This window comes from Cyanistes caeruleus, chromosome 1, assembly GCF_971803275.1.
Source record: "Cyanistes caeruleus chromosome 1, bCyaCae1.hap1.1, whole genome shotgun sequence".
NCBI classification, from domain to species: domain Eukaryota; kingdom Metazoa; phylum Chordata; class Aves; order Passeriformes; family Paridae; genus Cyanistes; species Cyanistes caeruleus.
The window spans coordinates 15,634,511-15,648,929 of record NC_141701.1 but is presented as its reverse complement, the minus strand read 5'-3'; the positions used below and the strand labels follow the sequence as shown (position 1 = coordinate 15,648,929).

The 14,419-nt window shown below is 38.0% G+C and overlaps 1 protein-coding gene across 9 annotated transcripts in view; it reads right to left on the bottom strand.

The window, feature by feature from the left end:
• TRPS1 (transcriptional repressor GATA binding 1) overlaps positions 1–14,419 on the bottom strand; it is a 214,762-nt gene that overhangs the window by 152,396 nt on the left and 47,947 nt on the right. For 5 of the 9 annotated variants that reach the window (XM_086879996.1, XM_086879971.1, XM_086879986.1 and 2 more), the window contains one exon: positions 4,483–5,612. In XM_086879996.1, the coding sequence (XP_086736122.1) occupies positions 4,483–5,612 (1,130 nt within the window). The remainder of the gene's footprint in view (positions 1–4,482; positions 5,613–14,419) is intronic. The other 4 variants (XM_086880015.1, XM_086880004.1, XM_086880021.1 and 1 more) reach the window with 1 other exon arrangement.

Below are 14,419 nucleotides of genomic sequence, written 5' to 3'. Positions count from 1 at the left end.
CCCTTGCAAAATCTTGGAGAGATTACACAGTTGGGGTTTTTTACGGATTTAACATTCTTTATTTGAACTTCCTAACAGGCTGCAAGACTCCCAACACTAGCCAGTTGTTAATTAAGTCTTGTTGACATACTTCTAACTAGTCTGAAGTATTACAAAACACCATCCTCTACAAAACAAGTAATTTTTTTTTGTAATTACCTGAAGACAGTCCTAGGCTCTAGGGCATAGAAAATACTCTGGAAGAAGGTATGGCTGTCGTATCATTTCAATTTTTTCACATTTTATTTTAATTATAAATATCATAATTACTATCATTTCTCATGAAGAAACAGGTTTACAAGAAAGTTAACTTTTGGGATGGGTGCTGCACTCAAGCTTGTCGGGAGGAAAATATTCAGAAGAAAAGACAGCAAGCAAAGCAACCAAGAAAATTCAGTGTAGTGTTAGAACGGAGAGGAGACAGGGCAGAGTGGAGAGCAAGACTGAGATCAAAGGAGAGCAAAAGCCATTGGCAAGAGCAAACAAGTTCAGAGCAGTGAATTAAGGTGTCAGGAGAATGGAAAAGGCCCTTATAGCTGCTGCTATTGTTCATTGAGTGAACGTTTCTTCTCTGCTGTAAAACTGGAAGCTGGTGGGTCTCAATTTACATTTTTTCCCTGAGTTTCTTCTCTGGGGGAAGTGTCCCAAAGGTGCCAAATTTCCATAATCTGCAGATCTGAGACCCTGCTTTGGCTTTTTCTGCCTGAGAGTCTGAGGGTCAGTCCCCAACACCCCCACTCCTGAGCTGCAGCCTGGGTGCTGGGAAGATGCAAGCCCCAAGCACCCCTTTGCCTCTTGCCCCCCCTGCCTCCTTTATCTTTGAGAGGTAATGAATTATTTAATTAACTTGAAATTAATTTCTAAAGAGAACCTTATGTAACTTCTGTCATCCACATTTCAAAATAATTTATTAGAAAAATTATTCTACACCATTGCCAGAGCTTTCATTTCATTTGAGTCCTTACATTCTCATATTATATTTTGTAGTTTAAAAATCGCTATCCTACTTTGTTTTTAAAAAGTTTAGAGGATTTTTCAGCATAGCACTTCTAATTATAACCAGCACTGATCAAATGCTTTCTATCAAATAAGGTTTGACATGAAAAAATCTGTATTTTGCAAAATTGAAAAAATGCACTATTTTCCCACATCTTAGCAAAATTATAAGAAAAAAGGGGTACTTCTGCAAGAAGCTGCTTTGATTTAAAAAAAAATAATCAAAATTAATTATTTTTGGAACAAGCAGGAAAATAATCTCTAGACTAAGTGAAACAACATGCAAAATTTGCCCAAATACTCAGTTTGATTTTTATCTAAATTAAAAGTGCTGGCATCTTCTGGCTCATCAGAATACCAGACAGATTTGAGAAAAAACTAAGCTTTGCAATTAACGTGAATAGTATCTGATTCCTCAGAGGTATAATGGAAAATGAGTAGTAGCAGAATTAGTGGAAAATGGAGGCCAATAAATCTTCTAGGGATTTATTTGAGTAAGCATATTTTAGTGAGGTTTAAATACGAGTAAACTCAAATGCAGTGTGATTCATTGACTTCAAATTTAACTGAACAGCTCTCAAATAATCATGTCAAGAAATACTGAATAGAGTGTTAAGTGTAAGTATACATTTCTGTAGAAAGAAAACTTGTAAAGAACTGCTTCTGCAAATTCTAATACTGTTGCAAATACATGTCTGCGAAGAAATAACATTGGGATATAAATAATTTTTTAGTTAGCAATACATAGTGAAATTGTAGATGTAGAGCCAAAAGGAAGCAAAATAAGTAATAAAATAAATTGAGAATGTTGTTCAGACATATGACCCAAAAATGAAAATAATGCAGACAAAAAGTACATCAAAATATATAATATCTAAAGCCAACACTGATACTCCAGATTATCAGGGCTAAATCAAAATGCATGAACAGCAGAACATTTTCTTCCACCACATTAATGTTTAGTATTATGTTTACTATTAGAATCCATTCAGCTCCTTATTATATAAATGAAGAGGTTTTAGAGACATGCACATGTACAGCATTTTAAATGCATCAGACGTACATAACGTGCAGCATAAAAGCCTTGAGACAAATTCTGATTAAGAAACAGAGAAGCACAGTTGGATGTGAGCTGACTACATTAGCATGTTTCTGTCTATCAACTATTTTACAGATAGATGTACTATTTTACAGATGTTCCACTTTTTAAAACCTGAACTGTGCTCTATCTTTAGGTCCTAAAATACAAAAAGGGAAAGAAAACACGTATCTGATACATGCCAGACTTCTACTAAAAGAAAAAGGCCCGATAATAATAATAAAAATAAAAGCTATAATGCCTCAAAAGTTTTAGTTTGATAGAGTGAAAACTAGGTTATACATAGAAAAACAATAAAACCTGCTGGTGTTTGCCATTACAGAGCATCTACCACAAACAACTAACGTACGTGATTTCAAAAAAGGTGCACAGTGGAGGAAAACAGCAGCAGTACAAGCAAAAAAGAAACAAAATTCAAATTATCTATTATTATTATTATTATTATTATTATTATTATTATTATTATTATTAGGGGAATTACAGGAGAAAGATAAAGAAGTCAACAGTTATGGGGACACCATACCTTGCTTTACACAGTGTTCTCAGAGTACTGACTAATATCATAGACAGGAGCTAACAGAGTACCTTGTTCAAGTGTTTTAAACAAAATAGCCTAATCTTAGAGAAACAATTTGAGACTAAATGCTTAAAGTGTATCTCTTGATTTTCCAAAGTGCAGTTCCCTGTGACTACTGCCGGAACTGCAGGGTGCTGAGCCCTGTGAAGGAGCAGCCCCAACTACCCCATCTCAGACTTAGCACTTCATTTTGAAAGTCATGGCTTCTCCTTTCTTGGGAAAAAGGATCTTAGCTCGGCATGCTTGTTAAAACTTAAATTACCAGCTGCAGCAAAATAAAAGGTTGGATTCTTTCAGTAAAGGAGCCATTTCAATCTTCCAGTTATTTAACCACTAAAAAAAGATCATGCCATGCCCCAGCAGCGGACAAAGTGCTGCCTATGGAGTTCTACAGCATGGCTCAAAGCTGTTATAATAATGCTTGGAACTTAGATACCACTTTTCATCTTCAAAGCAGTTTACAAACATTAACTAATTAATCCACACAACATCCCTCAGGCCCACTTGGATCAAAAATGGGGAACTGCATGCTGGGACCTGAATCCTCTGTGGGCCCTAGCTCCAAATTAAAGATGAGCAATCTGCTTTTTTTTTTTTTTTTTCTAAATAGACTCCTGATATATTGCCAATGCAGCCCTCTGTTGGGCAACATTTGGATGCCCCCAGCTTTAATCTCTATTAAAGTATCATGCCCCAGTCTGCCTTTGTTAATTTTGGATGTCTTGGAATCTATTAAACGTGGCACAGTTTCTTGAGCTTTTAACAAAGCTTTAGCTTTGAAAATGCATCTTCTTTTGTCTTCATTCTAGCTGGCTTCCACACAAAGATCTTTAAGATGAGATAGATACTGAAGTTTTCCGTTGTTGTTGACGCATTAGCCTTAACTATTAACATATTCAGCATGATTTTCTAATATTTAACATCGCTTTTGCAGTGGCACATAACTGTTGCGCTTTACAAAGTCTAAGAGCCAGCTCCTCCTCTGATGCAAACTGGACTGCCAGTTTACAACAGCCCAGGAACTGACCCAAGAAGTTTAACAGGGAGTTGGCTGCTACTATGACATTGTGTCAGACTGAGTCAGGAGACTGGCTGCATCCACCTCCAAATAGGAACATTAGCATTTAAAATAAATAGAGTGACACTGTAAACCAGCAACACGAAAATAAGCATCTGCAAAAGGATCTTGGGGAATGACATCAACAGACAAAAGAGTGTCTGCTCCCAGTGGGAAACGAACACCAAAACAGCAGTGGAATGCTCTTAAACTAATTATTACATTGCTGGACTTGGGAATGGAAAATACTACAAAAAGGTAGTACATTGAAGCACTGTTACGGAGCATAAAGGGTTCACAGTCTATCTTGGAAAGTGAAGCCATTTGTGTTCCCTGACTGAATGAAGATGCCAACTTTCTCAGAAAAAGCCTAAACTAAAATAGTACCTATAGTACCTAAAAGATTCTGTGTGGAAAAATAGCTGACCAAACCTCAAATATGCTGAAACTTCAGCATCCACACACAAATCCAAATTCCCCTCTCCTTTGCACAGGTTTAAATGTATAATTAAATCCACTGACTTAGCTGGTGGTTTTCCAAAACAAAGTGGATGTTGGATTGGACTCCGGCTGTAAAGATTTATATCTATCCACATTCCTATTTTGATTTCCAGTTTCCTCAAATGTCTGAGGAATGGTGACATTTAATTAAGAAACTTTGGGGGGGCTGTTTGTTTGGGTTCCAATCATTAACCATTCAAAACTTCACTGTACCTGTAGTGTCGGGAAATCTCTTCTTCCACCTGGGTGGTAAAGTCACATTTGGTACATGAGTGTTCTTTGTTCTCCTTGAGCGTCAGCGGCCCCTCTGCCCCTGGCAGGGCGTTTGTTTCTGGTTTGACATCAGATGCTTGGCCTTCGTGTGCATTCTCGTAGTGGAGCAGGAGAACGTCCACGTCGGGAGTGGAGAATGAGCACTGATGGCACTGGTGTTTGACTCTAGAGCTTCCTGTCACCCCTGGAGACAGGTGCAAAAGCAAGAGAGCACAGTGGGAACAATTACTTTTTCTGCAAGCAAATGGGTAAGTAATTTCTCCAAGGTGCTTTTCTGGGCTGCAGAGGCCTCGGGGACAGAACTGACAGTGCTTAATGGTACATTTATGAATGTTGTGTAGCTGCTGATAGTGACGGAGAAGTGGGCCCACCACTATTACATCTGGGCCATGGCTCTTTGAGTACCTAAAGTCACAAAACTGACAGTTGTAGCTTGTCACCATGCTGTCCTCTGCTCCTTTGCTACTCAAGTCTTTCTTTTTTGCCACACTTGCACCCTTTTCTGTCTTTGTCACTAACTCCCCATCTGCATTTTTGGCTAGATCATTCTGGTTAATGACAGATCCCCTAGAAAGCTTATCATTCAGATCTGGGTGAAGGCTTCCTGCCTGGCCTCCCCCATGCTGTTTGCTGTAATGTTCTAATAGTTTCAAAGAGCTGGACGATTCACAGCTGAAACTGCAAAATTTACACCAGTAGTAACTGGTTGTATCGGTACCATTTTGTCTAGAGGAATCTATTGGCTTGATGGGCACCGAATATCCAACTGGCGTATCATCTCCTGCTTTTACAGTGATTCTGTCTTGCCACTTCCCCAAGTCTCCAGAATCACATGGTCGAAGAGTAGGACTGGATTTATTGGAGTTTTTCTCTGAAGTTTTACCAGTATCAGAGGAGGGAAGGGCTGCTTTCATTTTGTTTGGGTGAGTCTGTAAGAAGTGTTGCTCTAGTTCAGTGGAGGAGTTGCCCATGTAGGTGAAATTGCAGAATTTGCAGCGGAAGTACTTGGTGTTGCCTTGGCAATCTGGAGTTTTCCGCCCAATTCCAATGAAGGTTCCACCTAAAGTGACCTGTGAATAAAGAATAAGATCGTTTTATCTCCACTGTATATTTGTTCAATTAGCAAGGAGTGGAAAGAGGGGAAAGAGAAATAGAAAGCAACTGATTAATAAGCCTCTTTTATTAATCATTGCCACCATTTTCATTTGTATTATGTTAGATATCATGCATATACCCTCACATCTTTAACATTTGTTAATTAATATTTTTAAATGTTTCTCATAGCTAAATATATATTCCATATGAATAACAAATATCTTGATTTGCAGAGACTGAGCCACACGTGCACATGATGATCTTAGTGCTGGAAGGACTTCCTTCACTATATCATTAAATAATGTCATTGATAGAAGATCCAATAATCAGTTCCCATAGTTCTGAGCCCTTTGAAAGTGGACTTTCCTGGGAGTCTATACCAGGTATGGAAGAAAAAAAATGACCCTCAGTCTTTTGACTTGGAAGCCTTAATTGTATTTTTGCTTTAATTGTATTTTTTGTATTTATTAAATATTTGTATTTATTATATACAAAATTATATACAAAATTATTTATTAATTTTGTATTTATTTTTTATTTGTATTTTTGTATTTTAATTGTATTTTTGCTTTACAGTCAAAGAGAATTGCTTTCTAAATTCAAGCAAGCAAAAATTAAATTTCAAATTACAAATTCAGTTGGCTGTATTGAGAGTATGACCAGTTCTTATAAAGATCATTCTTACATGAGTATCGAGTGTCCACCAGGATGCCTTTTCACAGAGCCATAGTGGCTGATGTCTCAAACAAAAGGCAGTTTTCTCACGGATTACTCACTGCAGACATTCTCTAAGGAAATCTTCTGTTCCTCTCATGCAGAGAGCTCAGTTTAGTCAAACAAGGATGGAAAAACTACAGTAGAAAAATGGCATGTGGCAAAGAAAACTACCACACCCAAGTCCATGACATCACTAATTACACACACAAAAAAATAAGGTATGTCTACTTCACTGTTCTCATGATGTCTGAGCAAAATGCTCTGCAGGAAGGGAAGAAGGCTTCCAGGGCTGATGTTATTAAAGCCCGTGTTCTCACAGCAAGGCAGGCCTGCCCTTCCCAGGAGTGCACCACACCTGCCCCTGACATCAGGGGGAGATTTGCTGCTCCTGTACAACTGGTTTGAAGGCCAAAGAAAGAGTCTCTCGACAGAAATGGTCACCATTGCACAGATTCTTTTCCTGAGTCACAAATAGTGTCCAGAAGATAATTCCCAAAATCCACAGACATCGACTCCTTTGCCATCATCCAGTCTACACCACATGGTGTAGACATGGGTGGAAGCTCCCTTATGACATATTCTCAGTTTTTACACCCAGGAAATGTCTTACAGGGAATATAAAATTCCAAAACCTTGCAGGGTTTGATTTTCATCCTCCCAACCAGTAAGTGTATTACTACATTTCTGCAGGTTTCAGTTTCTGTGTATTAGGCAAATGGTGTAATTATTTTTCTTCTCCTCAACAGTTATGCCACGAAGATAACGTGAGCACTGCTCATTCAGTATCACACCAAATGGAAAGACTCAGACATACAGAGAGCATGAAACGTAAACATTTTTAAATGTATATAATATAAATGTCTTTTAGCCATTTACTTCAGAGAATGAAATGCTGTCCTTTGTATTTCATAAGAATTGAGCATGTATAGTGAAGCAATGAGTTACTAAACCATGATATAATGAGCTATTGCTACCCAGCCTCAAATCCTTTTTTCTGTTTGTTTTTTTCCTTAAGGAAGCGAAATCCCCATGCACTGGTTAAAACTTTTCTTTAAATAAACTGAAATTTTTTTCTGTTTGTTTAGGAAACATATCTCATTAGCAAATGGTGAGTCAGGGAGCCAAATCATTAGGACTTAGCTGTAATAACATTTTCACTTTTAACTGGAGCTCCACATTCTGCTATCAAATTATGAACTTGGTTTTGAAGATGTTCTTTGCAAGAGGGATGTTTAACAGGTCTTCTGTAGTGCAGGAGTTACTTCCTTTTATTTATTTTTTAGCAAGCAAGCATTGGAGACAAAGCCATTCTCACCCTGATCCAACTGACAACAGTGGGGTCTGGGCCTGCTTTCCAGTGTCTAGTGCTTTAGGTGTCCATCAACTGCATTATTTCAATGTTCAAACTCAGCGGTGTAAAAGGACAAAGAAAGCACTAATGGAATTGCAGTAAACAGAAAATAACAGCAGTTCACTGCATGATTACCTAAGTTGCAAGATGATCTGGTTTCATTCATTTAATTAGATACATGTTTGTTCTATGCATGCACAGAAAACTGACCAAAATTCTTTACCTTAAGTGGCTCTAATGGGTAAATACATTCATTACTCTCAGCTGTCTGACCACAGAGTTACAGATTACAAACCTATTTTGCAGACACTCTGTGGACACCAGTTAAAACAGACTCTGAGTGACAATAATCCCAGCTGCTATTCACTACTAATTACTTTTATTTCAGAACATTGGTAAAACATATTAATAATAGCATTGTCTACAGTGGACTGTAAATCACATCATTTCTGTAACTTGTGCTAATCCTGCTTAGTGGTCTGCACAGCAAGTTTGTGTTCCATGCTAACACATCCTTCTCTGCATCACAAGAGGATAAAGTACAACTAAATATTCCCACAGTGCCTGTGTTAAGTTCTTGTAATGTGGGAGACACATACAATCTTTACACCACTCAAATGTAATTGATTACCAGTTATAGGTTTGGCATTTTCCTGAATATCTGCCACAATTCAAAATAATTCATTGCATTAGACGATGTATGTGGAAAGCAATTCAGGGTCATCTTAATGTTAATATTACATTCAAAAGCCTCTTTTCATACATAACAAAGACTACTGAAAAGCTCCGTGAGGGTCATCACTCAAAGAAAACTAAAGAAACTGGTTTCCATGCAAAGAGATTGGGAAAAGCACTTGAAGTGACAGTATAAGCTGAATCTGTTTCAGCTTTCAGCCAGCCACATTTGGAAGAAACCCACACATTTGCAGAACTGTTTGGATTCCTGCACTTTGCTCAAATCTTGGCTTGACTTTCAGATTTTTCAGTTATATGTTGTATCTATGCACAGGCACTAAACTTTTTCACTGGTGATGTAATTGTCCTTTACCTTCTGCTCTCTCTGATCTGCCCCACAAAGAGGAAAAGAAAAGGAGAAGGAGAAAGTGGAAGATGGATGGATGGATGGATGGATGGATGGATGGATGGATGGATGGATGACCAATAATAGACAGATAGATAGATAGATAGATAGATAGATAGATAGATAGATAGATATTGAGGTATACATACCATAGAAATCAACACCCACATTTCTGTGTGGTGGTATCAGAAGTGATAGATTCTTGTATTTACTCCCTTATTTCATTCTGATCCAAACAAAACTTAATTTCCTGCTCTGCTCTAGCAGAGTTACATATCCTTAAGTAGACACTTCTTCCCAACACAAAGAAGAACCTAAACAAAAGCAATGCTAAAATTCTGCAATTCTGTTCTAGCACTGGAGTCCAAAATGACAGCCAACACAGCAAGTGGCAGTCACAAATACACGCACAGTTTGTAGAGGAAATGTAGGAACAACTATAGATCAACAGTCTCCTCTATACACAAAGGAGAAAATTAATCTTCACAATTCTCTTTTTAAAGAGAACCTCACATACAAGTTCATACTGTAGAAACATGATTTAATTCTTCCCTTCACTGTGATTTGCTTATGAAACCTGGGGATTACAATGTATTTTCCACAGCATCTCAACAATGGCAATATAGTTGTTATTATTACGCTGTATGAAAAAATACAGATATTAGAATGGGTTCTCCATTCTTGTGCTGGATGTGGTTTTACTAATATTCTTTAAAAATTGCTCTTCAAAGCCATGTCTCATTCTGGGATTAAGCTGAAATGTATTTCAGAGTAAGATTTCCATAAACTGAAAGCTCTTAATCATTAAGTTTATTCATTAATGGGGAAAATTGTCAAAATCTGAAGCTCACGTGTTAACACAACTAAGCTATCTCCTCATACACCACACACATTTCCAAAAATAGCCAAAAAAAGGAGAAAAGATAACATGATAATTGACAGTGTTTCAAGATGTACTTTCCAAAGTATGTTGGCAAGTACTTCAACAAAGCTGTGTAATTGCACTATATGTTTCCAACAGATATGTCTACATTACTTTAATTAGTCAAGACAATGATTTCATGGAAGAGATGGACTTGGGCAAAGAGAAGTACTTTCTTCTTTCTTTTTTTTTTTTTAATCTGTCTTTGATTTTTATTTTGCCCTTGATCCAAATGCTACCCTATTCTCCCTCCTCCTTTTCAAAATTCAATCCTAAATTCCATCACGCCAAAGCAGTTTACAAATACTTCTTACAGAAACTGAAAAACATTACTAAGGAAGAGAAAATCTGCCAGCTCCTGTAATCATGTATTTCATGCAGAAAATTCTACCAGCAGAAATTCTATCCACATAAGAGATTCAACCACATGGATTACATGCTCAGGGTAAAGCTGTCTTTGACCCCTGGCTTCTTCTGCAACTACTGATTAGAATCCATCTGCATTGGAACATCAAACGTTAATGAATCTTTTTCTTTTTTTTTTTTTCCTTACCTGGGTTACATCTTTGGCTAATCAGGAGGTGAAAGGCTCCAGATCCCTTACCAATCTTCTGAGCCATCCAGTCTGCCTTTGCAATTACTCTTAATCTTCTAATCCTAAAATATTTTCTAATGCTCTTGTTTATTCATTTGCTTTGTGCAATATAGCATCCAGAACATTTTAACCATCCCACATTTATGAAGTTCTTCATGTCATGCAGGCCAGAACAGATTCCTGGCTTTCATGCAAGTTTGTGTAACACCACCCAGTTCTCTAACCTCCCCTATGGAGAATTCACTCCCTCTCACTCCTTCTCTTTCTGCATTTTAAACCAGGAAAATTTTCAGAGCATATTCTTAAAACTATTTACTATGATTAATTTATAGGTACATAAATCTATGTTGCACAAGTGAGTCAAAAACTCAGGGTAACCTCCTGGCTTTCTGGGCTGCTCATTCTTACCAAAACAAGAAAGCAAACTGTTGGATCACATTCATTCAAAGTAAGTGCATTCTTCTTGAGATTTATTCTGTTGCCATTGAACCCAACACAGTTTTTGTGTCATTAGAATTTTATAAGTATTTTTAAAACAAAGACTGTGACAGAACAATAACAGAACTTAAATTAAGGTCAGGAGACCAGATGTGCAAAACCAACAAAAGAAAGAAAGAGAAAATCAAGACTTTCATTTGCTAACTAGTGCTACTAGACTAGTATCTAAAGAAGTACCATTCCTTCTATTCTCTGTAGATAAAATTACCAGACAGTTCCTTGGCTACTGTAAACTCACACAGCCTTACAGGCTTAGAGGCAAACTTGCACTGATTTATACCAGAAGAAAACCTAGCTGACTTCCTTTTTCCCGAGGAACTTTATTTTTTTGAGCTCTCATCCTTTCTGCTGGCTATCTTAGCAGTTTATAACTTTAAATATAAGCACTAATATTACTAGTCTCACCAACTGTGTTTATTAGCAGCTCTTCAAACACTACCAAATATCCCTGCAATAAGGTAAGGAATATCAACACATCAACAACTTCTCTTTGAAGCCTGTGAGTATACATCACATCAGTTGTTCCACAAACTGTCCATCTGAATATTCTAATATTAGTATAGACTACTTCTCACTGCAAGGCAGCTAAAATAGCTTATTTTTGCCACAGAGCAGAAATGTTCCCTGCATTCACTATGTAGCAGCTGATATGCTGTAAATCACTGCCTATCATTCCGAAGAGTAAGCTTGCAAATATCTCCACAGAAGTGATATAAAGGACTTCTACTGCATATAAGCATACAAATCATTGTTTGTCAATATAGAAGTTAAATACCTCTTCCATGTGCTTTTTCACATAACATTTATAAATATGTATGTATTCAATCATGTACACATAAGAAGCTAATATATGTATACATGCTCACAAGCAAATGCAAATGGACTTCTTTATATGTGATTTACCACCACCAATTTCTCTACCTGTCGCCATTATTTTTTTTCATGTCAGTTGCTTAAAATAGAGGACTGAATCCTGTGCTTCTAAGGAATGACTCTCAAGTGTGCAAGGTAGCCTCCAAGCCTGGTCATGACCCAGAAATAAGATTCAAAATAAAGAGCTATGCCTACATGCAGGAGCAACACTCAAGAGAGCTTGATAGTTTTCAGTTTATCAGGAAAGTCCCCAGGGAGTCTGCAACATGCCTGACATGAAATGGGCCTCGACATCCACCTTCATGCAACTTCTGTTCTAACATACGCTGCAAAACCTAGTCCACAAGATCAGGATACATCATATGCAGCAATGGTTGTCCAGTTTATTTAGATCTAATTCCTGCATTATGGACAATTGAGCCGAAGTCAGTGATACAAACAATATAAAATTTGGATCCATTTGTCAAAGCATGCAAGGAAAATGAAAATCATTCACATACGTGTTTCTATTTGCCTACATCAATCAGTTATGTACCTGTGTCACCTTCTAAGAAGCCCACTTGATGACAAAGAAGGTTTTAAGAAGGTTTAAAGAAGGTTTGATTCGCTAATAATACAAAATAAAATTATGTACTTGTTTAATCCTCCAATCTGTAATTTTCACTTCATCTGTAAGAGCCCCATTGCCAAAATCACCAAAACATAGAGGAAAACCTTTATCATGAGAAGTGCTGCTGATTACAACTGTACCCCTAAAAACTCCTACATTTTTTATTTTTTTACCTTCACATATTCAATCTAACAGTAATATAAGCATAGAAGAAAAAAAGCAGAACCTACAAATAAAATCAGCATTTCTCATTCAGCTGAATCCTAGACTAGACTTTATACTAGTCACACATGTCTAACCTGAGAAGAGAAAAGATGCCAGATTTGATACACTGAAATCCAGACCACTAAAAACACTCATCACATAACACCATATAGACACATGGAACTCACTGGTGATTTATAAAGGACACAAAAGGAAGAGCTTTACAGACTCTGTGTGAGGACTTGTCTACCACTTTCTAGGACACTGAGCAGTCTGCTGGCTGAACATCCAGAAATGCTTTTCAGCTGCTGAAAATCCTGGAGAAGTTGTTAGTTTTATTCATTATATGTATTTATATATGTAACCCACAGGTCAAGGGAGGTGGTTCTCCCCCTCTGTTCCGCTCTCATGAGACCCCACCTGGTCCATCTGGAGATGGGTATCCAGCTCTGGGGTTCCCAGCATAAGGCAGCCATGCACCTATTGGAGTGAGTCCAGAGGATGCATGAAGATGATCAGAAGGCTGAATCCCTTTCCTATGAAGACAGGGTCCTCAGCCTGGAGAAGAGAAGGCTCTAGGGAGACTTTATAGAAGCCTTCCAGTACCTAAAAGGGCACAAGAATGCTGAAAAGGAACTTTTTACAAGGGCATGTAGTGACAAAACATGGGGTGACAGGTTTAAACAAGATATTAGGAATAAATTCTTCATTAGGAGCACAATGAGGCACTGGAACAGGTTGCCCAGAGAAATTATGGATGCTCCATCCAGAGATGTCCCATCTCTATTAGTGTTCAAGGCCAGATTGGATTGCACTCTGAACAACTGGTCTACTGAAAGTTGCTCCTGCCCACAGCAGGAGGGCTGGAACCACATGAGCTTTAAGGCACCTTCCAACCCAAATCATGCTGTGATTCACATATGACATAGCATTAGGCTGAGTAGACAGCTCTTACAATATTGGATGTCTAGAACCTTAGAAGAAAACAACTGCCGATAACATCTTATTATTCTGTGGGGTAGCAGATAAAGCAGTAATTTATTCCTTTTCTTTCCCTCCCTTCTAGCCCCAGGTGCACTGAAATACAATCAACAAACTTAATGATGGCTTTTATCAGTCCATGCTTTTTCAGAAATTTGTCTTCTTTTATGTCTGTCTAGATCTAAACCCATGAAACAATCAATATCAGAGGACTAAAATTTAAAAAATTTGGGTTTTGTACATTCTGAATCTTTTTAATGGCTGAATAGAAGAGGAAGCAGATCTGTGCCCATGAGCTCCGGAGCCAGGGCCATGCTGAGCAGGAAACACCTCAAAGGTAGCATACACAATATGAAGCAACCATAAGAACTGCTGAGCACTGCAGTATGTCTTTATTCATGGCTGCATAAATACCCTTCTCCCTTGGGACATGCCATCTGAAACCCTTACCTGAACGCAGACATTTCTGTCCTTTCTTTGAGGGACGCTATTCTCTTTTAAAACACACCAGGAAACGGGGTCATGCTCCCTTTTATACAATAGCCTAATGGCTTGAACACTTGTTCAGGAAACAGGAAAAGTAGGTTCCTTTCCTTGCTCTGTCAGAGGGGATCCAAGCCTGCTTCTTCACCTTTGCTGGGCATGTCCTACGCCTTAGCTACAGGCTGCTATGTGGAAGACAGCACTCTCCGGCCTTCCTGTTGAAGCTGTCCTACTTACTACTCATAAAAATATTGGGGGGTAGAATAAAGACTGCCTGCTCTCTACTTGCCAGCAACTTGTCCGTCTCCAGACTTTAACATACACATTAAAGAGTCATTAGATCAAACAGAGAAGGAGACATAATCATACAGCAGCAAAGGCAATAGCTTTCAGCATCATAGCTGCTAACTTAGTCACTTGAATTTTACTTTACGTGAAGTCTTTAGATCCAGCATAAAGGCTTTAGG